Source organism: Astatotilapia calliptera, chromosome 13, assembly GCF_964374335.1.
Source record: "Astatotilapia calliptera chromosome 13, fAstCal68.1, whole genome shotgun sequence".
NCBI lineage: Eukaryota > Metazoa > Chordata > Actinopteri > Cichliformes > Cichlidae > Astatotilapia > Astatotilapia calliptera.
The window spans coordinates 10766470-10790924 of record NC_137434.1 but is presented as its reverse complement, the minus strand read 5'-3'; the positions used below and the strand labels follow the sequence as shown (position 1 = coordinate 10790924).

General features: G+C 42.5%; 2 protein-coding genes across 2 annotated transcripts in view; one reads left to right on the top strand and one right to left on the bottom strand.

Moving 5' to 3' along the window:
• macrod2 (mono-ADP ribosylhydrolase 2) overlaps positions 1–24455 on the bottom strand; it is a 399684-nt gene that overhangs the window by 310937 nt on the left and 64292 nt on the right. The window lies entirely within an intron of this gene.
• Positions 7713–17833, top strand: flrt3 (fibronectin leucine rich transmembrane 3). Its single transcript, XM_026190210.2, has 3 exons — positions 7713–7994; positions 12987–13707; positions 14686–17833. Exon 3 carries the CDS (start codon positions 14728–14730, stop codon positions 16678–16680), a length of 1953 nt encoding a protein of 650 aa, XP_026045995.1. The 5' UTR covers positions 7713–7994; positions 12987–13707; positions 14686–14727; the 3' UTR covers positions 16681–17833.

Below are 24455 nucleotides of genomic sequence, written 5' to 3'. Positions count from 1 at the left end.
GTCTGGTATATTTTTTATGATAACTGTTCTAAAAACACTAAATATGGCTGCTAGAGTTATGGCTCTATATGGGGTGTCACCTGTTGCTATGAAGTCAAATTGAAGTCTGTCCATACGTGTGTGTGTGTGTGTGTGTGTGTGTGTGTGTGTGTGTGTGTGTGTGTGTGTGTGTGTGTGTGCGCTTCTCTGCGAGTTACTGAGAGAATGTGTTTTCAGTTGCCAGCGTTTGTTTGAACAGCGCCCTGATGAAAGCCTGACAAACGCGAGGGAATGTCAGTGGACAGCTAAAGTCAACACACAGACTTTACCAGGGACCCTTGTGAGAGGGGCCACGTCCTCTGACACAACACCGGACTGTCTCTATGCCTCTCCTCTCCCACAGCCTCTCCAAGCAAGACAAGACAGAGATACTTAACAGAGGAACAACTATGCTGTCTGATAAAATATAGACATGTAAAAAGAGTGTGAATCGTGATTTAGAGAGTGACAGAGATGAAAAGAAACCCATGAAGAAATACGACAAGGGTGGCAGGATGTTGATGCTAAATCAAATAAAACATATCCCTTTCTACAATCCGTGCTTTGCTGGTGTGAAAAAAAAAAGTGATAATCTCCCTTCCACTTTAAGTGGACTAACTGATGCAGACAAAATATTCAAGGCAAGCTCCACATACTTGCTTTGAATATATTGTTGAGATTACAGCCTCGTATTTTTGGTCTGGTAATGTACTGTGAAGGCCGGGAAGGGCAAACGGTAAAGCAGGCTGGGCAAACATCTAGCCCTATTCAAGTCAGAGCTAAAGCTTCACTTTTTTTCCCCTTGGTCCATTTTTGTGTGGGAAGCTAGCGGAGCAAGCCTGAGTCCCTATTGACTCAATGTGCTGAGACGTTTTCCCTTTTACCATTGCTAAAGTAGGCATGAGCACTAATCCTAAGGGGTTAAATGGACCCTCCTCTGGGATTGCCCTTTCCTGGGAGAGCCGGGGGCGGCTGCTGCTGTGATGCACACTGAACTTTAATGGATTTTGGCAGAAATTTGGCTTAACTTTTACGAACTGTGCAAAAGAATTACAGTTATTAGTGCGACACTGAAACAGCGCGTAAAACAATTCATGTTGGATTTGTATCCGCTTATATTCAAGGCTTCCCAAGGAAGATACTCAGGTGACAAGCAAGAGTTAGAGGAATGCCGCTTATCATGGTAATGAAATTTTAATGATCAAAGGCGGGAAAAAATGGGTCACTGGTGAAGCAGAAAGGAAAGTTGTAGTTAAAAACATAAAAAGTAAAGAAGATTCAATGCAAAATAATTCAACTGGGCTACATTATGAGAGCATAGCTGAAGCGCTGGAGGAGAGAAAAAATGCAGAATCTGTGTTGCACATCAGAAGCTGCAACAGAGAGAATATAACAAATACCTTTGTTGGTTGCATTTTTTTAAATATTATTACAGTATACGAAATAATATGGAAGACTAGAGATGAAAAAAAAACATAAGTTTAGATGATCATAGCAAAAAGGATCATAAACTACAAATTACACCCAGAGAGCGATGGATGCCTAAATAGGAAACGCTAGCATTTTCAATATTCAACAGTGACCTTTACAAAGAAAAGAGTGTGTTTTTGAGAGCCTCTTGCAATGTTATGCAGAAACGTAATGCAGTCAGCTACGATTCAATCAAGAGAAAGACTGTTCGCCAATAACACCCACTAGAGAAAGGGACCATTTCCATTTCAAATCGCAGCCATTCTCACACCAACACTGAGACAGCATCAGCGCCTGCCAAAGTCTGGCAGCTCCTGCCCCCAGTGTTTATTCCTATGGCTGTGTATAAATTCACGTCTCTGTTATTGCCTGTGTGATTGATGTTGGGTATAATGACACCGCTTCTATTTACCCAACACACCTACCCATCTCTTCTATCCACGATTTGCTTGGTTGACTTCCTCTGACTTTTACTGGTTGTCTTTGATGGGTCAGCTGTAAGGAGTTCTTACCTGCCTGAGAAATGTCACAGCTTTGTCTTTACTGTTCGTTTGTGAGACTGGAACGCAGAGGGTTATATTACAAGAGGAAAAGCACAGTTTCTGTGCACAATGCCTTTACCGCAGCATATACAGCAAATCTTTGTTTACTTTTGTCTCTGTTAGTGCACACTTCTAAGTCTAAAGAACACAAACAGTCAAGTTTTTACTAAATGACACCCAGAAGCACAGAAATCTATACATTCATAGTTTCTACATCAGTGAGTCAGTACTTTATGTTGTGCTGTGCAACACTTTCCAATTAAATGGGAGGCAAACCCTCCTGGTATACTTTTCTCTTTAAAACTTTCTGATTTTTAATTAACTAGATTAACTTACCGACTGTATTTAATATTGAAAGAAAATGCATACCTCGCTGTAAGTTCACCCTGAACTTTAACTTAATGCACATGTACACGAGAAGCATATTACCATGCAAGATCAAGGTTCTCATTCCCCCCACAGAGAAATCCACCAACACTTCATCCCCGTCACCACTAATACAATACACAGCTAATATACACTTCTTTTTGGTGAAGGTTAACCTCAGGAACACCCCAGCAACAGAAAAGCATAAAAAGGGTCTACTCCAGTTACTCCCGGTTTAAATATAACGTGTCATTCACAACTCCACCACAAGCACCTTACACTCTTGCGCTAATAGGTAGGTGGCTACTCGACGTCTATTTCTTTCAGGAAAGTCAGAAATGTCCCCTCTTCTCAACCATTCCTTTTCTTCCCCTCATCACTGCTTTCTATGGAGCTTCCTTTGATGTGGCTCCTGGCTGTAGAGGAATAAGATACCTGATATGCAAGCCACTCGAGACGAGAGCTGTAGCACTGGTGTCAGACGCTGAGGCATAGACGCGACCTTTTTGTTGGAGTGGTTGGAGGTGTTACCCAAAAACACCTTCAAGTGGCGTTTAATGTCAGTCAAGCAGCCCCAGTAAAGTGGAGTGAAGTAAAGTGAAAACCCTTTGTAGAAAATGTCAACATAAATCTACCCAGCTTTGACAGAAAACCTCATCAGTGCTGAATTATTTCATTGTAGACAATCATGCAGAATCAGTGAAGTAGATAATGTAAATGTGTTTTGAGTAGATGACTTAAAAGTATCATATCCCATCTGAGAGTACTATTGTGCTCAGCAGTGGAAAAACCCAAATAGAAATGATTTATTTTTTTTAAAAAAGGTAATTTTTGATATGACTCCAGAGAGTAAACAGAGTGATCCAGATCACACACTAAGCAAACTAAGCCAGTGTTTGGCATAGATAAGTGAAGAGTTTGATCTCAATGGTGGCAGCTCTGTGTGACAAGAGTTCCCCTCTGTATTCTTACACCCCTCCCACCCCCCACTCACACTTTACCCAAAATGCTGTTCCCATAGAGCCACACTTCCTGTTTGTGATCCAATCAACAGGGCCATTACAGACTGTGAGGTGCTGTATAATCTATCTTATCTTATCTAGAACAGAAAAGACTCAGTTTGTTTCTCTAGATAACATTAACTCACAGTTCCTCTTCTTCTTCTTATAGCTTTAAACCCCGAGTGACCCTTTCATAAGCCATCCAAAGTCCAAGGTACTAAATTCACCCATATACTGAAAAATTGCATTGCTCTGTTAAAGCATTGGGAAACTGCATGTTTGTCTTTGAGGCCCTGTCTGTGCCTCCACAAACAAAGATGCCGAGTAGGGGTAATGACACGTTTATGGCAGAAAAAGGAAAACAGTTACAAAGCAAAAGAAAAAGGTTTCAATTAGCTGCACTGGAGATGTACGCTGAGCTGCGAAAACACTGTATGGTAATTCTACCTTTTATCTCCTTTATTGTGCTGATTAGTGCGGTGGGGGGAGAGTGCTCTATCTAATCTGATCACAGAGCATTGTGTTTGGGGTCATTAACCTATGGGAGGTCCTATGGTTGACAAGTCACCTCCTAGCCCTCCCCCCTTTTACCTTCTTCGTGGAACTCGTTCATCCCCGAGTTCCTCTGTGTCTGCAGAAAACACAACAGCAACCACAAAAACAGCCAAAGAAAACAAAAGACGAGAGGAAAAACAGCCGATGGGGCTATTTGCATGCCTTGTCATTCTTTCACAAACACAAGGCCCAGATGACTACTGACCGAGGCCACTGGCTTTGCATGAGCAGCAGGATGTCAGTCTCTTTAGTCTAGCTGCTGTTGGCTCTTTTTTCCACCCCTCTGACCTTCATCCCAGTACCAAGAGATTAAGGGGTTAGGCTAACCTTTGACATGTGGGATCTGCATCAGAAAAGACCAGCATCTTACTGTACGGTAGCAAAACATGCCTGTTGCAAAGCGACGTTTCATCTCACTGGAATCTGCATATGCATACAGATCCCACAAGCTCCATCAGTCAAAGCTTCCTCTTCATAACCGTTTTGGGCAATGCTAATAATCTTTACAATTACATGTATACAAACCAGCACTAATGAAGCCTAACATATGTCTGCTCTAACCCATTCAATGATATTATATTTTTTATAAGTCTCTTTTTTATGTCTGTCACAAATGACATACTCTAACCGAACCAATAGCGCCTCTCATCCACAAATCGTAGGTAAGCCGTTGTGATACTGTGAAAGGCTGCCTGTCAGAATGACAAAGTGCAGATAAAAAAACCCACAGCAAAGATCGCTGCAGATTGCCTGTAGAGGATGAATATGCAAATAAAGCAAGCGGTAAATGAAAAACAAAGTGGGGGTTTTGGCAGCACCTTTTTACGTGTTCCCCTTAATTTGGCATCATTTAAGAACACAAAGTCTATCGATACTGAATTCGGGTCAGAGCACAGGGAAAAAACCCAAATAAATAAAAATCAGTCTTCCTTTTCCCCTGCGAGCCCCTGAGCAGTTTCGAGGACTATTGTACACATAAGCTTTTCTGTGAATGCTAAGCTTAAGTGACAAATAAATGGAAAGTTGAGGGAGTTAAAACAACAACATAATAATGATATCTATAGCACTGAGCTTACATAGCACCAATCAGACTGGGTCCATGTGTTCTGGAAGACAGTCAGAAAAATAGGACACCTAAGCTTGCCAACTGCAAACCCAATCCATTGACCACAGCATGAGCACAAAAGTAAATCAATTACCTGGTCGAACGCCTGTCGTGAGCGACAAAAACTGTTCTCAGGACAGTCAAATAAAAGAACAAGACCAAGTGCACTTTATCACCTGTTAGTTGCTATCAGACCCCAAAAGGCACTTTAGCTAGCATTCCCAAAAATTAAGAGGCAAAACAAAGTGTGTTGTCTAAACAGAGTGAAACTAGCCAGACAGACTGAAGCACGTCCTTGGGAAACCACAGCACATATCTTGAACAAAAAGATGAACAAGGCAACAGATTTTTCCCCTGGTTCTGAGATAACTGAAACCCAACACCATCACCCTCCAGTGGGACTCTTTGTACATCTAAGAGAAGGTCTATCAACAGCTGCTGACAGATGTGTCTGCAGTCAGTTTAGGAGAGGAAGCCACACTGAGGTCAGGCTCGGGTTTTGCGGCTCTGCCCATCAAGGAGGAAGACACGGATCAGCCCGTGATGTCCGAGACTGACCTTTTCTCACCTCGCAGTCCTCGTCACCACACCTGAACTAATAAAAGATAGCTACTTTTGTTAATAAAGCAGCCAAAAAAAAGAGAGCCTCAGTAGGACCTTCTTTACACAACAGAAATTGTATTTCATACAGATTTGCCTCCAAGTGAACAATATACAGACAGACAGTTTATACTTGTCTAGAGATCCCTTTGTGTTTCAAACAAAAGTGAGAGCCACTCCAGCTGGAAAGCAAACAAATCTGAAAAACACCACTGGAGGTCTAAGTAGTTTTGGCAGATGCTCCAGGCTTAAGTGTCTGTTCAATCAGCCACTCCAGTTAAGATGGCAATCATGGTTTAACTGTGTGCTGATGTGTTGAGGCTGGAGTTGGATCATGTTCTATCCTGGCAAAATAACTGGGCATGAAATGTCAGCAGTGGTCAGACACTTAGTCATTGTGGTTGTAGCACTCCCTATCCTAACGAGGCCGTAACAATTACTAGGAGTAGAGGTCCTCATTGGCTCATGAACAGACGATGGGAGACCAAATAACAAAAGCAGAGATGGCGTTTTAAACGGTATAATAATTGACTTTTGCTCTTGATTGTATGCTAGGAATCTAAATCCATTAACGGCATTTTTCTAGGCATGCATACTTTGTAATTTTCTGCAACCGGCCTCAGTCTGTACAGTGTCAGTTTAATTCCTTTCAGCTGTTGTAAGAGCGTGCTATTATTGAGCCTCTATGCTACTTTACTGCTTTTCTTTCTCTTTGCCTTTTCTTTAAACTGTCATTAATTATTACAGGGCAACTGCTCTCTCTTATGACAAACAGAATGCATGATAAATTTTATGCTTGATATTTTAGTCTCCTTAGAACAAGCGAATAACACCTCTCTAACAAACCTGTTTGTTTACTGAAAATGGATGCAGACCCTCCAGGCACTCAGAGCTGAATAGTATAATAGGCTTGAGGTAATTAACAAAAAGTGGTATTGGCAAGAGTGAATGACACGCAAGAGAGGAGTCTCCACATTGCACCGACAGCTGCATACATCACGCAGATCTGATTATTGACCCAATGCCACTGACAGGAAGCTGATATTCAGCAGCAGATGAACAGAGCTGCTCCACTACAGCTCAATGCGCCCGGCTGTGGTGTCTGCCATGTCAGTTCGCCAGAGGGGGAAACACTGGAGATGACGCAGGGCAGGACAGAGTGTTGGTTGGGTCAACTCTTCTGTACAGTCCTTTGACTAACAGGATGAGTCACTGATGCTCGGGACCCAGAAGGAAGCAAACCAACTGTTTGGCCTCGTTTAACTATGAAACCGAACAGGGTTAAAGAGAAGGCACGAGCGGCAAGAAACAGTTCAGGTATCTCTGAGCAACCGACACCTCATTCATGTATAAACACACAGACACACTCTTACAGATCCTCTATTAGTGCTTAGCCACACAAACAGAGTCAACCACATATTAGGAATTAGCAACACGGCCCTAAATTCTTGTGATGAATTATTCTGGCTCACTGCGACAACATCATCCAATATTCATTACCTGTCAACTTTTTTTTTAAAGATATAATCCTACTCTTGTTGCATGAAGCAGGTCATGCATTTGAAATGCTGGATTTCTTTACTTTAGAAAAGAAGAAAAAGAAACTGAAAAATGATGACATCTGACATCCGACCCAAACTGATCATCAACTATCCTGGCACATCTGAAACGAACACCCAATGATAATAACAGCTGCCGATATCTCTTCCTTAAGCAAACCACTGCCGCCAAAGTGCTTAGGGCGTATCTCATTTCCACCAGCATGCACACACATACTGTACATCTCCAGTTTTTTTCCCACCTCTTTGTCTTTTGATGCCAGCCAGCATCGCTTTCCAACCAGTGACTACTCGCTCATCTTAAGTGCACACATCTAACAAGGATGTGAGTGGCTTTCCCCTTTCCTCCACTCCCTCTAGTGTATCCAAACAACACTGCATCGTGCATCTCCAAAAGAGAGAGAGAGAGGGAGAGAGAGAGGGGGAGAGAGAGAGACCCCGCCTCCATATGACATCAGTGCTCTATTGAAGCAAAGCTAGAGGCAAACACAACTCCACATTTGTATTGAGATCTATCCGTGCACCTATGTCCTCGCACAGCCAGCAGATTGTGTATGCGTGTGATGGGGTCACCAGTAAACATAGCAGTGGCGCTTCTGATAAACTCCGAATAGCTCTAGCCTTGTGAGGGAGTGTGGACTTTTTTTAATTATATTTTTTTTTATTTGTATTTTTCGGGATCTGAATTTAAGCGTGGATTGGATTATTATTTTTCACGCTGTGAAGCTAAATATAAGAGGATACCTGTTACTTTCCATTTTTGGTTGATTAAGTTGAGGTAAGTGCGGAGTTGCTTTTTTTTTGTTTTGGGTTTTTATTTTTTGATGGTACAGTCCTGTTGGGAATGCATCCTTTTCATCTTTTTTGGATCTTCTTTCTGGCAGAAGGAATTGAAAGTAATGCGGAATCCTCAGGAGTTGCTTGTATCTAATTAGTTGCCCTCTTTCCCTCCTTATTTCTAACACTCGGCTCAGGCGAGAGATACTGCGTTTCTTAGAGGTGATTGTCTCAGGGCGATCTTTATTTAAAAAAATCTCAAGTGCACTTTCTTTTCTTCTAAAATATCCAAATTAGGCACTCATACGCGCGCGCACGCACACACTGAGCGTAGACACTCTTCCCAGGTTGGCAGATAGAAATCAGACAGAAATCATTCTTCTCTTCGTCTCAACCCCCCCTCTTGGTGCCAACAACTTGCTGCTATCGGGTACTGCGTCCCTCTATTTTTTCCAGCGTGTGTCTCTGAGAGCAAACACCCGGTCTGCTTCTCCTGTCTGTTTCTGCCTCAGTGTCGCAGCGCGAGAAGACACCCCGGCGTGCTGCTGGAATTGCAGCGCAGATCCCGCGGATTTAGACACGGAGAGGCAGCTGGAAAAAAAAACAACTCCACTGAAAGCGTCTGCACAATCACAGTCTAGACGACTTGGATCGGACCCGCTACTATTGATGCAACCTACTAGGGAGTGAAATTTTTAGGCTGCTGTGCAACTGTAAACTCAACCCCAGGTTTGGACGCCCCATCGCCACCCTCCTCTGCTACTAAAATAATAACAATAATAATCATAGGCAGTGAGAGCTTTTCCCTGCTGCACGGGCGTAGTCAAAAAAAGTAGAAGCCCTTCAAATGCACAAAGTTAAATCCACTTAAGTTTCATCAATTCGCTTATAATCAGCAGCTCACTCAAAGCACATTATGTTACATTAACGAGTATTTAAAAGAAACGTGTGGCATTTTGCTGCAGCTGCAGCTCTCTGCGACTCCGTGACAGCCGTGTTATTAAAGCATCAAGAAATAAAAGCGCCTTTACAGTCAGCGATAGCTTCACTCGATCAGTCTGTCACGTTAACGAAAAGCCGTGTTCGTCTCTGTGCATGCAAACTGATCACCATCCCAGCAATACAATAAAAGTGGACGCCTTCTTAGCAGCAGCACCAGGACAAGGACAGTGGTTAATCCAATTTAACACAGCTTTTTATCTTCGTGAGACGATAAGTTCATCCAGGCTTTGAACAACATATGTGTATACGTGTATGTGTGTGTAGGCTGGAGCCTAATTTCCGCACATCACCGGCAGTGGATCCAAACTTGACCCGACTTGTCATGCAATGCAAATAGTAGCTCATTGTTTTTCGGTGTGTTTGACAGACAGTAAAAATAAATAGCCTTTTAAAACGTGGCAGACTTGTGAGAACAGAGCCAATTGTCTTCACTGATAGCTGCCCGAGGCAAAAGTCCCCAGTCAGTTGTTGTGAGAGGGAATTCGACAACTAACCAGGTCACCATGATTGAAAAAAATCAAAGCATAAAAAAAAAGTGAAATTGGTTTGGGGGTGGGGAAAGGGGGAGGGGGGTGTCTTTCATTACCACCAAGGCATATTTCTGATTCACCACCGTGCTCTGAGGAGGCCTAATCCACTTCTTTTCATAATTTATCTATCCACTCGGCAGCATCTTTTATGATCAATCCTAAACTGCAAGAGACACATCATTTCATACTGGTTACTGAAAGTAAAAGCGTAAACAGGGCTTCAAGGCCTAAATGCTGCAGGGGGGGGAGAAACTTAGCCATATGACTCAGAACAAGCTGTAGTAGGGCCAGTAGGGAGGCTGAACAAATCCCCCCTATTTTGGGTGGTTGTCTGGCCTGTGCCGAGATAGGCTCTTGGAGCTTAACATGAATATTCTGCGTTTGCTTGTCGCATACAGACACACACACACACACACACACACAGATTCGCACACATTTTTATCTTGCAGTGCCTACCACCCCCATGTGGAGAAAAACAATTGCCGCTGCTACAGATCTTTCCTTTCAGGCTATTACAAAAGAGGGACCCCCGTCTGTCCCGGGCCTATATATGCTCTTAATGGTCCAGCAAAAGTATCATCTGTTCAGCCCATCTAAAGACAACACCAGGAGGCCACATACCAAATCCGTTAAACGAAGAGATTTCTACCCATTTTCTATTTGGCTGAAACGTGTTCTGTGTCCCTGTGCATTCAGATGTGACCATGAATGTTCTGTTGTGTCTCAGCGGCACACAGTAGGCCGCTGCCAGGTGTCTTGACATACAATCTCCTAAATTGTTAATCAATGCTTCGTGCAAGCGTTCCCACTGACAAAATCTCACCTCTGTTAAAAGCAGGGAAAACTATTCATTTTGCTTTAAAATCAGCTTAAAGGGGTCCGTTTATTTTGATACAGCCCCAAACAATCTTTGTCCACCTTGACTGTTTCCTTAAGTGCTATCGCTGTGCCAGCTGATGTTGCAGGCACACAGCTTAGAGAGCGAATCTGAGCAAAACATAGCCCACAATGACTGTACTGTGCAATCTATCATAATTCTAAATTATGAATTAGAATGAAAGATCAACAGCAGATACAAACAACAATGATTTCCCAATGGAAGGCTCTACCGTGGTTTCAAAATTAATTTCAGGGCTTATGAATAATTTAGCAGCCAGCCATTACTACTTCTTGAGCTTCACCCCCACCAATGCAGCCCATGTAATATTATTCTGTATTTTACTGAACTAAAAGTCATTATAATCTGCAATACTTTTGACAGGCATGAAATTGTTCCTATATGAATTTTTTTCTACCAAAGCCTTTCTTGTGCAGTGTATGCCTACAGGGCACAGAGTCTTGGGCTCTGTTATTGCAGCTTAATGTGCATTTATGCGTGTTCAGCTCACAATGGCTATCGGTGTCCAGCTTTGTGCGAGCCTCCCACGCTCTTCACTGAAAGGTAACTTGCTGTACACCAACATGCAATTTTACTAGGATGCTCAATTTAACTTTGCCAGTTCGGATTAAATGAAGCAGAATCCACTCTGACTGCTGGAGAAATCCCTTGTCCTGCCAGCGGAGCTTATTAGAACGATGGAGAAAGACATCCATCACTAAAAACGTTGAACCCACCGTTTATTGCTCTCAGAATGATTGTGTGCACGGGAAACAAAGCACTGCGTGCGCGCAACTGCATACATTTGGCTGGGCGTGCATTTGTAAATGGGAACACAGGAGGTTTGCATAATGCACTGTTTTAAGTTAAGGCATTTCGTAAATTGTCTGAATAAAAGTTCCAAAAACCTTAGACCCCCCCCCCCCCCCCTTTGTGAGGCTACACGGTCCACATGCTTGCCTTGTAGTGAACAATGGAGAGGGGGCCACTCTCCTGAAATCCGAAGAGCATGGAAAAAAATTGGGGTTGGGTGGGGGTGGTGGGGGAGACCATCAAGCGTCTAGGCCTGACTGTTTTTCTTGTAAAATAAGCATGATGTGCTATGTTCAAAGCACACTTCTGATAAATCACACACATGATATAACAGAGCACACCGAGGCCGACAGATTATTCTACCACATGTTCTTAATGAATACCCACATCTCATCATCTCCTATACTGGACACTGAGCTACATTCTATTATGCTAGGGTTTTTCTGGCTAAAGAAAGGAAATGTTGTGCCATATCATTTTTGTGACAATCACCCTTTCTCAAACCCCAAAAGTCTATTATTTTGGAGTACAGCTCTTCCTTCGGCAGAAACGTAGAGGCACATTTTTTTCTTTTACCTAATGCCAACATTTCCAGTATTCAAATCAAGACGGCACACATTTAGGGAAAGAAGAACTTTTAGGTGAAAGAGGCTATTTAAAATTGAAATAGCCTGACTAAGTGCTGCACATAAAGTTCATTCCACCAGACAGACAGCACATATTCCTCTATCATCCCACCATTTTCTAAAGAACTCCATTACTAAATGTAATCTTTTTTTCCCCCCCATCAGACTCCTTTAGTCTACAAGTTAGTAGAGGTCACATCTGGTGCTTTTTTTTCTCTTCCCCAGACTCTAATCTACTACTAATGTAATACTGGACCGAGCACCCGTGTTTAGATGGAACAGAAGGAAGGGGGGCGTTATTATGAGACAGCATCTCAGGAGTTGTAATCGAGTTACAAGCCTCTCAATTCCCTAATCTTCTCCTTGTCATGGGTTACAACTGTTAAATGGCTGGGCCTCTTGTTCCTAATTTACCTTTACATGTTTTACAGCATAGAGGCAGCAAACAGGTCACATGGATGCTTAGGACACAAAGCTATTGTGTTGTAAAAGGGAACCATAACATTTTCCTTGGCAAAGGAAATTCTATTTTTACAAACAGAAGGAGCGTTCACAGAATGTAAAGAGAGGATGGGGTGGAGGTAAGAGGTCACAGAGAGGTGCTGGGATTGACAGGGATGGACGCACCAGACATCCTCTTCTTAGGAAATTCGAACAGCCTTCATTTGTCATGAAAGCTTTTTAACAATGTGAGTAATTCAGCAGGCGCCGACTGGATCGTTTCTTCTTCCACTTCTAATATCTGGACTTTCTAAACCGTTTTTTTTTAGTTTAGTTTTTTTTAAATCACAGGATCTGCTCTATTTTTTAAAACACGTACTGAAGTAAGGAAGGAGCTCCACCCGTAGCCATTGTTGAGCTGTGGGGTTTGAATCAGTGCTGGCTTTTTATCCACGGACGTTCTTGTAGCGGGATAGAAAAGAAATGTGGTCTGTTGGAGTGGCTCACTGTAAAAGGTCAACAGGCGTATTTTTAGTATTGCATTAGAGGGTTCTTCTAAATACAAAGTCACAATATAAGGCCGGGCAGAAGCCATGATCAAACATCTCTAAATGCAATTACATTTTTTTGCAATTTTACAAGGTGAAGTCAATGAAACCTGATCATTTAAAAACTGAATGCATTGCTCTTTGGTTATTTTTCAGAGCATCATCCCAGGTGTGAGGAGTGCACAGCATGACTCAAGCTGCAGATACGTGAGAGAGGCTGTGCCCAGAAGGATAAGCAACTTGCCTTGTTTCTCTCCTTAGTGGAGAGGAGAACACTGGTTATCTGCTTCAGGAAAAAGGACCAGAGCCCTGGATTAATGTGTATACAGGCTCAACAAGGGAGCAGAGGATTCTGGGTTACCTGAAGACTTGGAGTACACAAGTGAACAGGCCTGGATTGAGCCTGTGGCAGAGGGGATTGGCATGGCTCAGACCAGCTTTGTGTGAACTCATCATGCCTGCCGGCCGTGATTGCAGACAGGAGCCTTTGCAAAAGTCCGCCACGTACAACAAACGGATAACAATACAACACCCCAAAAATCTAATTTGCGGTTATGGCTGTTAAGCTTGACAGCTGCAGCAATCGTTAGGATTTTCAATATTACCTGAGAGTACATGCTTTGTCAGTGGCAGGGGATGCTTTTTGTACAGGCTTATCTGCCATGGTAAATTCATTGAAGGCATGAGCCTCTGCCCACACAGAGGAGGTCATCGTCCAAACAAGGATCAGCTCAGCAAACACTGACCAGGTCAGGATATCACAAGAAACCCCTTGGACAAACTTTTTCCTTTGAGAAAGGATAAGAGCAAATTCAAGAGGAAATCTTGATTGGATTTTTAGGTGGCTGGAAAGGATTTACCACATCGTATAAATCAGGTATGACAAATACAGAAGGCTTTGCTTCTTTCCACTTCACTCACCAGATCAGCATTTTCTAATTAGATGTACAGGAAGAGAGGTCATGGCAGGAATGCATAATGAAAGAAATAATTCAGTAGTACCTAAAGTAAAGGGCAACGTACACATAGCTGACGAAAAAAGAGACAGATGCTTTCTGCTTTTGCCATTTTGTTGATGTCAAGGCTGTCTGTTTGAAGTCCACAACCCTTAAATATAATATATATATTTACTATAATAATGTAACAGTCGCTGTCTTCTTTTTTTTTAGCATTTTTAACATGCCATACACACTTACAGCAAAAATCATTAACACACTGCTGTGCAAAATTCTTGTGACTTTAGAAAACCTTATTTGAAAAATAACTTCTTAAATCTAAAAATTTAATATGTTAAACATTTACAATCAAGCCTTATTCAAGAGACTAAGGACATTGGTATTAATCTGTCAGCATTTAAGGTATGCCAGGTTCACGACAGTTCATTGAGACAGCCTGACTTTTTTCACCCCTGTGATCTGTGGCAATGAGAGAGAGGCTTCAGATTGAGAAATGTGTAAAGCTTGGGAATGCATTACATTTCAGAAGTCGTGGGGAAAAAGTCGATGCACTCAGTTTTAATTCACAGAGGTGCAAAGGTGGAACATTTTTTATTTAAGACAAAGCATCATTTAACTATTTGGAATGCAGGGTAGTAAAGATGTAAAGTTACACAAAGATTAGAATATTTATGTAATGAGTATATTGTGAAACAAAAGATACATTTTCACTGTGTGATAATCCTGATAAACAAATCATATAAATTAAATATTAGGGATTCAAATGATTCTTTCAGCACATATTTAATTGAGCCAGTGCTGCAGGCAGCTTTTCAAACACCCAGCAATTCTGAAAACAGGAATTTGGCTGCGCTTTCAAGGCATTGTGCATTAAATGTACACTTGTGTATTCTCCCCAGGGGCTCTTGAGTGATTAGACTGCCAGGCAACACACCCTCAAGATGGTGCGTCAGTGCAAGTCCTTCATCCTCTTCCTCATCAGGATCGGGCTGCTGCTGGGTCTTGCTAACCCCTTGGTGACCTCTGCCTCATGTCCCTCAAGTTGCCGCTGCGATGGGACCTTTATCTACTGTAATGACCGTGGCCTGACTTCCATCCCTACTGGTATACCCCAGGACGCTACAGTGCTGTTTCTGCAAAACAATCGCATTAAGAGTTCGGGCATTCCCTCAGAGCTTCGAAGGCTCATAAAGGTGGAGAAGATCTACCTGTACGGCAATAATCTGGATGAGTTTCCTACTAACCTTCCCCTTGGGCTAAAAGAGCTCCACCTTCAGGAGAACAACATTCGGATGATTACCCATGCCTCTTTAGCTCAAATTCCCTACATCGAAGAACTGCACCTGGATGATAACTCTGTATCAGCAGTCAGCATAGAGGAGGGGGCCTTCAGGGACAGTAATCATCTCCGGCTGCTTTTTCTTTCCAGAAACCACCTTAGCACCATCCCTTCAGGCCTGCCTATGAGCATTGAGGAGCTACGCTTTGACGACAACCGCATCTCCACCATCTCAGAGCAATCGCTGCAAGATCTCATCAACCTGAAGCGACTAATCCTGGATGGTAACCTGCTCAACAACCGTGGGATTGGTGAGATGGCTTTCATCAACCTGATCAACTTGACTGAGCTTTCGCTGGTGAGGAATTCCCTCACTATGCCGCCAGCCAATCTGCCAGGCACCTGTTTGGAGAAGCTGCAGCTACAAGAAAATCATATTAATCGGGTTCCACCTGGGGCTTTTGCCTTCCTTAGACAGCTGTATCGCCTGGACCTTTCTCTTAACAACCTGAGCAGCCTCCCACAGGGCGTATTTGAAGATCTGGACAATCTCACACAGCTCCTGCTGCGCAACAACCCCTGGCAATGCACCTGCAAGATGAAATGGGTGCGTGACTGGTTGCGGTCATTGCCATCTAAGGTGAACGTACGGGGTTTCATGTGCCAGGGTCCTGATAAGGTCAAAGGGATGGCAATTAAAGACCTAACTACAGATATGTTTGACTGCACAGATTCAGAGCTCTTCTCCACATACGAGACGAGCACAGTCTCCAACACTCTACGCCCATCACAGCCCCAGTGGCCCGTGTTTGTGACTAGGAGGCCTATAATAAAAGGGCCTAACATCAGTAAAAATTACCACAGCACTACCACCTCTTCAGGCAGAAAGATCATCACCATCAGTGTGAAGTCAAGTGGTGCAGATACCATACACATATCATGGAGGGTGTCGCAACCCATGACTGCCCTGCGGCTCAGCTGGCTAAAGCTGGGGCACAGCCCTGCCTTTGGCTCTATTACTGAAACCATCGTGCAGGGGGAGAGAACAGAGTATCTGCTCACGGCGCTGGAGCCAGAGTCTTCCTATAGAATATGCATGGTTCCCATGGAGACCAGCAACAGTTACCTGTCTGACGAGACCCCCGTTTGCATCGAGACAGAGACTGGCTCTCACAAGTCATACCACCCGACTACAACTTTAAACAGAGAACAGGAGAAGGAGCCTTACAAAAATTCCAGTCTGCCTTTGGCTGCTATCATTGGAGGGGCTGTGGCTCTTTTGGCAATAATCATGTTGGCGCTGGTGTGTTGGTACGTCCATAGGAATGGTTCACTTTTTTCCAGGAACTGCACCTATAACAAAGGCCGTCGGAGAAAGGATGACTATGCTGAGGCTGGCACTAAAAAGGACAACTCCATCCTAGAAATACGAGAAACTTCTTTTCAGATGATACCTATAAATCACCTGCCTGTGTCCAAGGAGGAATTTGTGATACACACAATTTTCCCACCTAATGGCCTGAGTTTATACAAAAGTCCACATAATGACAACAGTATTAACAACAGGAGCTACAGAGACAGTGGAATACCAGATTCAGACCATTCCCATTCATGATATTGCATACGGACATTCATGAGGTGTGCTTGACTCAAACAGAGTGGCAAGACTTTTACAAAACACTGGATCTATAAGACTAAGGAAGCAATGTTCTGTACATTTGCCATATAATTTATATTTAAGGACATTTTATGGAGATGGAGAACGTTCCAGTTGCGGGCCATCACTGAACCATCAGTGGGTATGGTAACCAACTGCAATTCTATATTTTAGGGATTTGTAGTAATTTGTACTGTATTTCCTTTGCTTAAGGTTATCGACCAACAAAAGAAACTCTGTGTTCTACTAAGATATGATGACTTGTCAACTGTGAAAGTGGGTTTTCATTGCTGTGTTGAACAATCAGACTTTAGAAAACCTTGTAGTATAAGCACAGGTCATTCTTTTAACTTTGTGGCTGTCAGAAAAACAAAAAGGCAAAAAAATGACATGACGTAAACTAAGGCACAGCTGATCAACTAATATACAAAGCAGGCATGTTGCCATCTAAAACAATGAGCAGTCAGTAGCTGTCTCCATTTATTATGGACCAAGAATCTTACTCCAGTATTCACCAGGTGTGGAGTACGGAAACTAAAGATGAGGTGTCATGCTTTTTTTTTCTCTTTGTTCGGTGTGTTATTTTGTTCTGTTTGCAGGAAGAAGAAATACAGCAAGGCAACCCAAGCAGGGTTAAAATGTCTCTGATAGGATTGTAGGCCACAGCACAGGGCAGATAAAGCACACTGACCTAAAGGAGCCCTCTGCTCCTCGAAACAAGTAGACAGGACAGGCTGACACAGAGGACCCCCACTATCTCTATTTGTACAAGCCAACAATGGCTAAATGACAATGGCGGCATTCTTCAGTACCGTGTACCATACGTCATTGTAGTCACCAGGCCAAAAACACAAAACATGCTGGCTTTTATTAGAATTACACCGTGTCAGCAGCTCTTTCTTGTTATGAGTATTATTTTGTAGTATTTTTTTCTTTCAAATGAACACACTTATGTTGCCACAATTTGAAGTCAACTGTTATTTACAATTGAAAACCAAAGTGCATTGTATGCCCTTTGGCCAGTCTTGTATGTGCCTTGATCCAATGCTTATTGTATTTAGCTTTTTAAGAAACCAGTGACTTTTTTTCATACACACTTGAATATGAAAAATATTGGTCATATTACAGAATAAAAGTGAAAAAAATATCATTGCTCCTCCTTACCTACTTCTTAAGTACAACAAACACCATTTAAGAATAATATTTCTTTTATTCTGTTTAATTATTACCATCGCACAAGGCGTTGATGAAATTTCTGATTTATTTTTTGCACTCAAGAGAGCTCAATCTAAGTGCAGTTAGGTAACAAAGAAGGCTACACGGGACCTGTTTTATTGATTTATGTCTCAAATTACAGAGTAGGCACAAAATCTGAAAAATGCTTTATGGATGAAAAACATGCTGTATTTTTTATCCTTCATCAAGATCACTACTCTGAGGCTCTCGCTCACAGCCGCATCTCCCCTTCAGAGACATGCTGAGCCCTTAAACAGAAACTCGGATAGTATTCTTGAAATCACTTTTCCACTCCACGGGCAGTGTACAGAGCAACATCTGCTTGAGGCTGCTGTTGTTCTTTCGTGCAGTTAAGTCATGTGTGACTTATTCGATTGGCCAGAAAGAGAAATATCGCAGTGGAGTAGAAATTGGGCTATGCAGACGCTGGACTCTAGGGTTAGATGAACCTCCCTGGCACCAGGGCAACTGAAAACTAATAACAAGCCACCATATGGAGGGTGGTACAAGCAGACCTGTTTCTGCAGAGGACACAGCAGAAATATATATACACAGCTCGGGTGCTCAGCACAATTACTGACATGGCTGCAGCTCCTCCCATGAAAAACTATGCATGCAAAAGCAATAAAATCACACGTAAGCCCACTATTAAAATACAACATATTATCTAGATTATACTAGTTTTAAAGTATTCAGTTCAAATAAAAAAAATGTACACACCCACAAGCTCTTAACACTGTGAAAGCTTTAATTACAGCTAAGGAAGCCACTAAAAGCTGCAGAAGTGATCTAAACCTTAAGTATACGGTAAGCCTGCCCCGTATGCTAAAAATATGACATTAACTGCAAATTAAAATAAACACGGTTCAATTTTAGTACACTGAATAGTCACAGCTGTCATGCGTCTGCCGTCTATAGTTTTTTTTGTTCTTTGATCAGTCGCAGTTTTGTCACATTTGAATTAGAAATTTGAGGGTAAGACAGCTAAAACATTAAAAATAATGTGCCTCCATCTGCCTTTAAAGCAACCAAGAATACGTTTTCTTATTTCTCTTATCGAGCACGACTCAAAATATTTAAGCAAGGATCTCGACTAGCTTCACAGCCATCAGCTTCTCACTGATAACTTGGGTGGCTCAAAAACTTTTTGAGAAATGGAAAATCACTCGTGCTTGAGCAGAGTGTCCAAATGTGGAGCACTTGCAAGAACCTCTCAAAACACTTCAGGTGTTATTTTTGAGCCGCTAAGACTATGAGCGCAGTGCAAATCCTTAACTGATGCAGCAATCTTAGCTCTTGGATTAAATAAATTAAATTAGTTTGTAGTGACTGAAGTGAGATGATCGCTTTGAAGCTGCAGGCCACTCTCACAAATTCACGCAGCTATGTGATAAATTACAGTTTATCTAAAAGGGGGATTGGGGGGGGTTTCAGGCTATTGTTGTGGCTTTCACTGCAAATAATACATAACAGAGCTGCTTTGTGCATTTCGGCTGATCCAAGTATGAGACAAAATTGATGAACCAGACTGCTGACAACCTCGTGTGACCTCACTTATCACTCATGACCCCTGACTGATCTCTGCCTTTAAACAATTCCTTAATCACACTCAAGTGCTCGCTGAGGTCAGAGAACTCTCTGCTAAACAACACAAGGTGCCCCATACATTTGTCTCCTGTGTGACACACCCAAAGCTTAATTATGTTTGTCTTTTATGTAACCCAGCGATTAAAACTAATGGGGGCAGCTGCACTGTCTGCCCTAGGCTGCTGTTATTCCTATTGTAATGTACTGGTCAGGCAGCCGGTCACATTTGCATTCCTATAGATGCTCCCATCAAACCACCCCTGGATGACCTCACCGTTGCCTGTAGCTGTTTTTTCTCCATCGTCGCCATTATTAGGATCAAAAAAAGTACAGGCCGTGTAACCTTATGACTGATTAGAGGTCAGTGAGGTCAGGTCAGGCACAGTTCAAAGATCTCGAGAGATGAAAAATCCAATATGTGTCAGTGTCCGCAAAACACAGCCAATCACAAGGAAGTGCGACAGGCAACCTGTCCACAGACATCCTGCTCAGGAAAGACACTCTGGAACTGATTACAGGACGTTCTTAGCAGGGATCCTAGAAATTATGGAAAAATATACTAAGGAAATAGATCAGATCTTTATCTAATGGCTTAATACAAGTTTTTTTTCTGAGATGCTTTATCATCTTGATAAGGCATGCTAGGCTGGGGCACCTTAATTAACTACAAAATGGGAGTAATTGATTGACTACAGGCAACATAAACCAACAGAAACCTGAATGTAATGAAATGATAAAAAATTAATATTCAGCCCAGGACTAAAAACCCTTTTGCATGTAAACCACCGAAAAAGTAAAACTTGTGAAAAATAAAAAGGGGAGCTTGTGGTACCCCGTCCCTTGCTTCCTGTTCGATACACTTTGCACATCATACAGATCCATAATTTAATGGTTTCCTAATAGCGAGCTATGCTGAAACCAAACCAAGGCCTCAGGGTCTCCCCATAAATTTGAACTTGTGCCAGTGTGTAAAATTAGCATGTGCTATGTTTGCTCATTTGGTATGTGGATTAGAAGAACATGGAAAAAGGGAATATCAAGGACTTGCTTTTTAAATTTTTATCCACGTGTACGATTCATACGCATAAATCAGGTCGAAATTTAGCGCTTTTCTTACATCGTTCAAATGTTCCCCTTTTCCCAGCAATTGTAAAACTTTTTTCCATCATTTGAGGATTCCTGTGCACTCTCCAATGAACAAAACAAGACCAGAGTCTTAAAAGGGTTCAGTATGTTTTTTTAATTTTTCGAGCCATCTTCATCGCTCATTCATGATTGCATTTGTAAGCGAGAGGCTCACGTGAAGGCTTGCATGTGTGAGCACGCTCTTGTCTATATATGTTATTATGAATATTTTAGTAGTTTCTGTAGCGTTGCTTGTGCGCTCATGTGAACCAGTGCGCACTGTTCACACATGTAATTAAAACAGACTAACATGCAGGCAAAGCTAACCTAAAGTCATCAGCACCCTTCCTCGCGGCTCTCCCCGAGACTCTCACGTGACTGTGACGCTCTCAGTAACACACACGCACGCGCACAGACACACAATCTGGTCCAGCAGTAAAAGTGTCTGTGGTGTGAGATGTGTCAGTGTGAGTGATGCGGTCCTATGCGGGGGTGTTGTCCTCTCCCCTCTGTCTCTGACCAGCTTCCCCCAGCCTTCAGGCCGGGACCCTCTCCATCTCTTCACATTACTCAGTGACCTGAAACCACAAGGCCAAAAAACTTAACCAGCTCCTCCGTCTTCTTAATGAATCCAATTTTTTGCCTGAGAGCACAAGGCGTGCACATATATCCATCGTAACTCTAAATTATCTGACATTAATACAAATTAACAAGAAGCACTGCCATCAAGATTGCGCCACCCCACAATAGCAGACAATGACACTGCTTTTATATCACTGTTTGAAGACGGCAACTTATTGTACGGCCAAAAATACAAAGTCAATAAACTCATTTAAAACAGGCTATAACCAAAACAAAAGCAGAGGGGCTGATTGGTGTTGATGCCATTACACTATAAATTATACACAATATGTTATGAAAATATCCATATAATTGACTCGGCTCTATGGCAGCCATTAATTCCTGTCCTCCATTAAGTGGTTTAAATGATCTTGTAAGTAGCCATACATCTCCTGCTGCCCTTTATGAGATCAACACCACGTCTCCCTTAGAACTTAATCGACCCTCGGTCTCATTTGTCCACAAAGTCTGATGCAGGGGAATAATTATTTCATTCTGAAAGGTTCTGAGAGTCCAGCTTGTCCATTTCACCCAGCAGGTCTGCAGCACTGCAGTGGGAGGCAAAAGTTCCTCTTCGATTCATTCCCGTCTCTCATTCATGTTAAGCCAGCTTTGAATGTCAGTACAGTATTTGCATGCCAATGTGGCTCTGTCTGCAGCTCATTATTTTCAGATGTTGACAGCCTAATCGCATGCAAGTTTAGCCCACTTTACGAACCTAATGCTCGCTACAGCCAAGTCATACTGAATAGCAGGGCCAAGTTTGCATCTGCAGTGTTCGTCTGCAGCTGTCTTATTCACTTTGGCTTTCAGGAAGGGGAACGCAAGAAAGGCAGCGAACAAAAATAATGAGCTCATCCGCAGTGACAGGAAACATTTCAATGCTGACCATCAAACAGCGCTGCCTCCACCACATCTATTTAACATGGATGTAACAAGAAGGCCGACACATATCTATCTCATGCTTGCAGGCTTCAGTTCTCCCACACGTGTGCCCGAATTTGTTCTATTAAGATGACCTTCAGGCGAGAACTCAGTCCATCTCTCCAGAGAGGTCTAGCTTGCCCCGCATTCACCGAGACAGCAGCCCCTTCACACCTCAATGACAGCCAGCGCGCACAAATTTGCTAAAGGGTACCAGTGTTTTGGTATTTCTCCAAGAGGCGGGGAATTCAGCAGTGTCAGCACCTTTTAGGATTGTAAATACAACTTGTCACAATTCATAGGGGGACCAGGAAGACAACACAGACACTTCAAGGTATCATTTCTTTACAGTCCTCGAGCAGACCAGCATGACTCACTGCGGCGCAGCAGAGGGCCAACATCCCTGACCTCGTGTAGGCCAAACACCATAAAGGGTTATTAACTTTACATGTGGACTTGGTCTCCTAGGGTTCAGAAAGTGTACAAACTTTCAGAGGCAGAATCGGTGGAGTTGACACTGAAGGGTTTAAGCATGAATGCAGCTAGCAGGCTATCTTCTACTTTCAGAAGTGTGGAAAAGTGACAGCGCTGTCATTCTGTAACTACACGAGTTGTGCACAGAACGCTGCAGTGGGCTGACAGACTGAAGTTAGAGAAATGCCCCCCACCGCAACACCCAAACACACACACACACTCACACACACACTCACACTGTCGAACACAGAGGAAAAAAGTTAAGTCGTGAAAAGTTTGGGGGAGAATGGCACAAACGGACAAGGGAGGGTGGTGGGATTAATTAAAAGCTGCTGTAACTGTGGTGCGCTGGTGACACGCAGCCACGCGATTACTGAGATCTCTGTGTGCGAGGAATCTGCTCCCACAACTCATTTCCTCCCTATTGAGGAGGGTAGAAGGAGGGGCCAAAAATGGGACCGTCTGTTGTACTAAACACAAAGGAGGAATCGTTTTTTATTTGGAAGAATTTAAAAATCCAACGCCCCCCCCCATCACAAAAAAGTTGAGGAGAAAGGGAAAGGTGGCGAGGGGTGAGAGAGAGGAAGAATGAAGTGAAATTCTTATCTTAAATAAAAAGTCTGCCGAATCTATTTCAATCAAGTGATATACCCAGCTTGAAGGGAGGGGAGGTCAAAGGATGTAAGCCACTATAATCCCAAGCTTGCACTGCTTAAAACCTGCTCGAGTTAACAGGGTGGTGTGTGTGTCTATAGACACTGTGACACTCACGCAGCTTAAACTAACATCTGGCAAGCGTACTTTATCCAACTTTGGACTTTCTCTGCATGCTCGGTAATCCTTTTGTCGCATCTAATATGCCGACACAATTATCAAATCAAAAGATACAATAATTCCATAGCAATTTAACACAGCTCATAATCGTGTGCTGCAGCGATTAGACACTTTTTTTGAACATGTGACACGTTTTCCGCCCTTCTAACACTAAAAAAGTTATAGCTTTGGTTTTGGAAACAATTTATTAAAAGTTTATTAAAAGTTATTGTTTCTATGTTCTTGAACATTTAAATTGCCTTAGACAGCAATGCAATCACTGGCATCTGATGTTTAATGATAACAATTATTAATTACATTTAATTATACTATACTATCATATATAATTATATATTTCTTCTTTTTTTTTTTAAACCTCTAATCATAACTATTTAAGACTAATACCAAAAGCACGCCCTCTCCTTTATAGGCTCTCCATAGACTGTGCTACTTTCCAGCATCAAAGAGAGCAGTGCATATCAGCTGTAGCCAGTTAATGTTAATGTCTTTACAGCTACACTGAAACTCTCCTCTGTTGGTTAATGCACTCTTTCCCAGTGGCCGGCTAAAAGATTGCTCATGAGTGAAAAGACACTTTCCTCTGTAAAGCCATTACAAATCTATGAGTGAACTTGTACTTGAACAGAGTGGAGGCTTTTCTCTGATGAGATGATCTGACAAACTTTACAACAGTGGAGGTCTTTCCCACCTCTAATATGCAGTTGTCACATTAGAAGAGAACAGAAAATGTATATGGATATACATTTTCAGCAATAATGTTTCTTTTTGCCATAATAGTCTTTTTATTCGTTCTCCGTGATCTGTGGCTCTTCACTGGAGTCATCAGCACTCTGTCGGGAGAATAACTTTGCGTGAGTGTGGGCGGAGCCTTAAAGCAGAAAGCCTGGGTGAGCAAAGATAACTCGTAACCAACGTTCAGATACCCATCAACT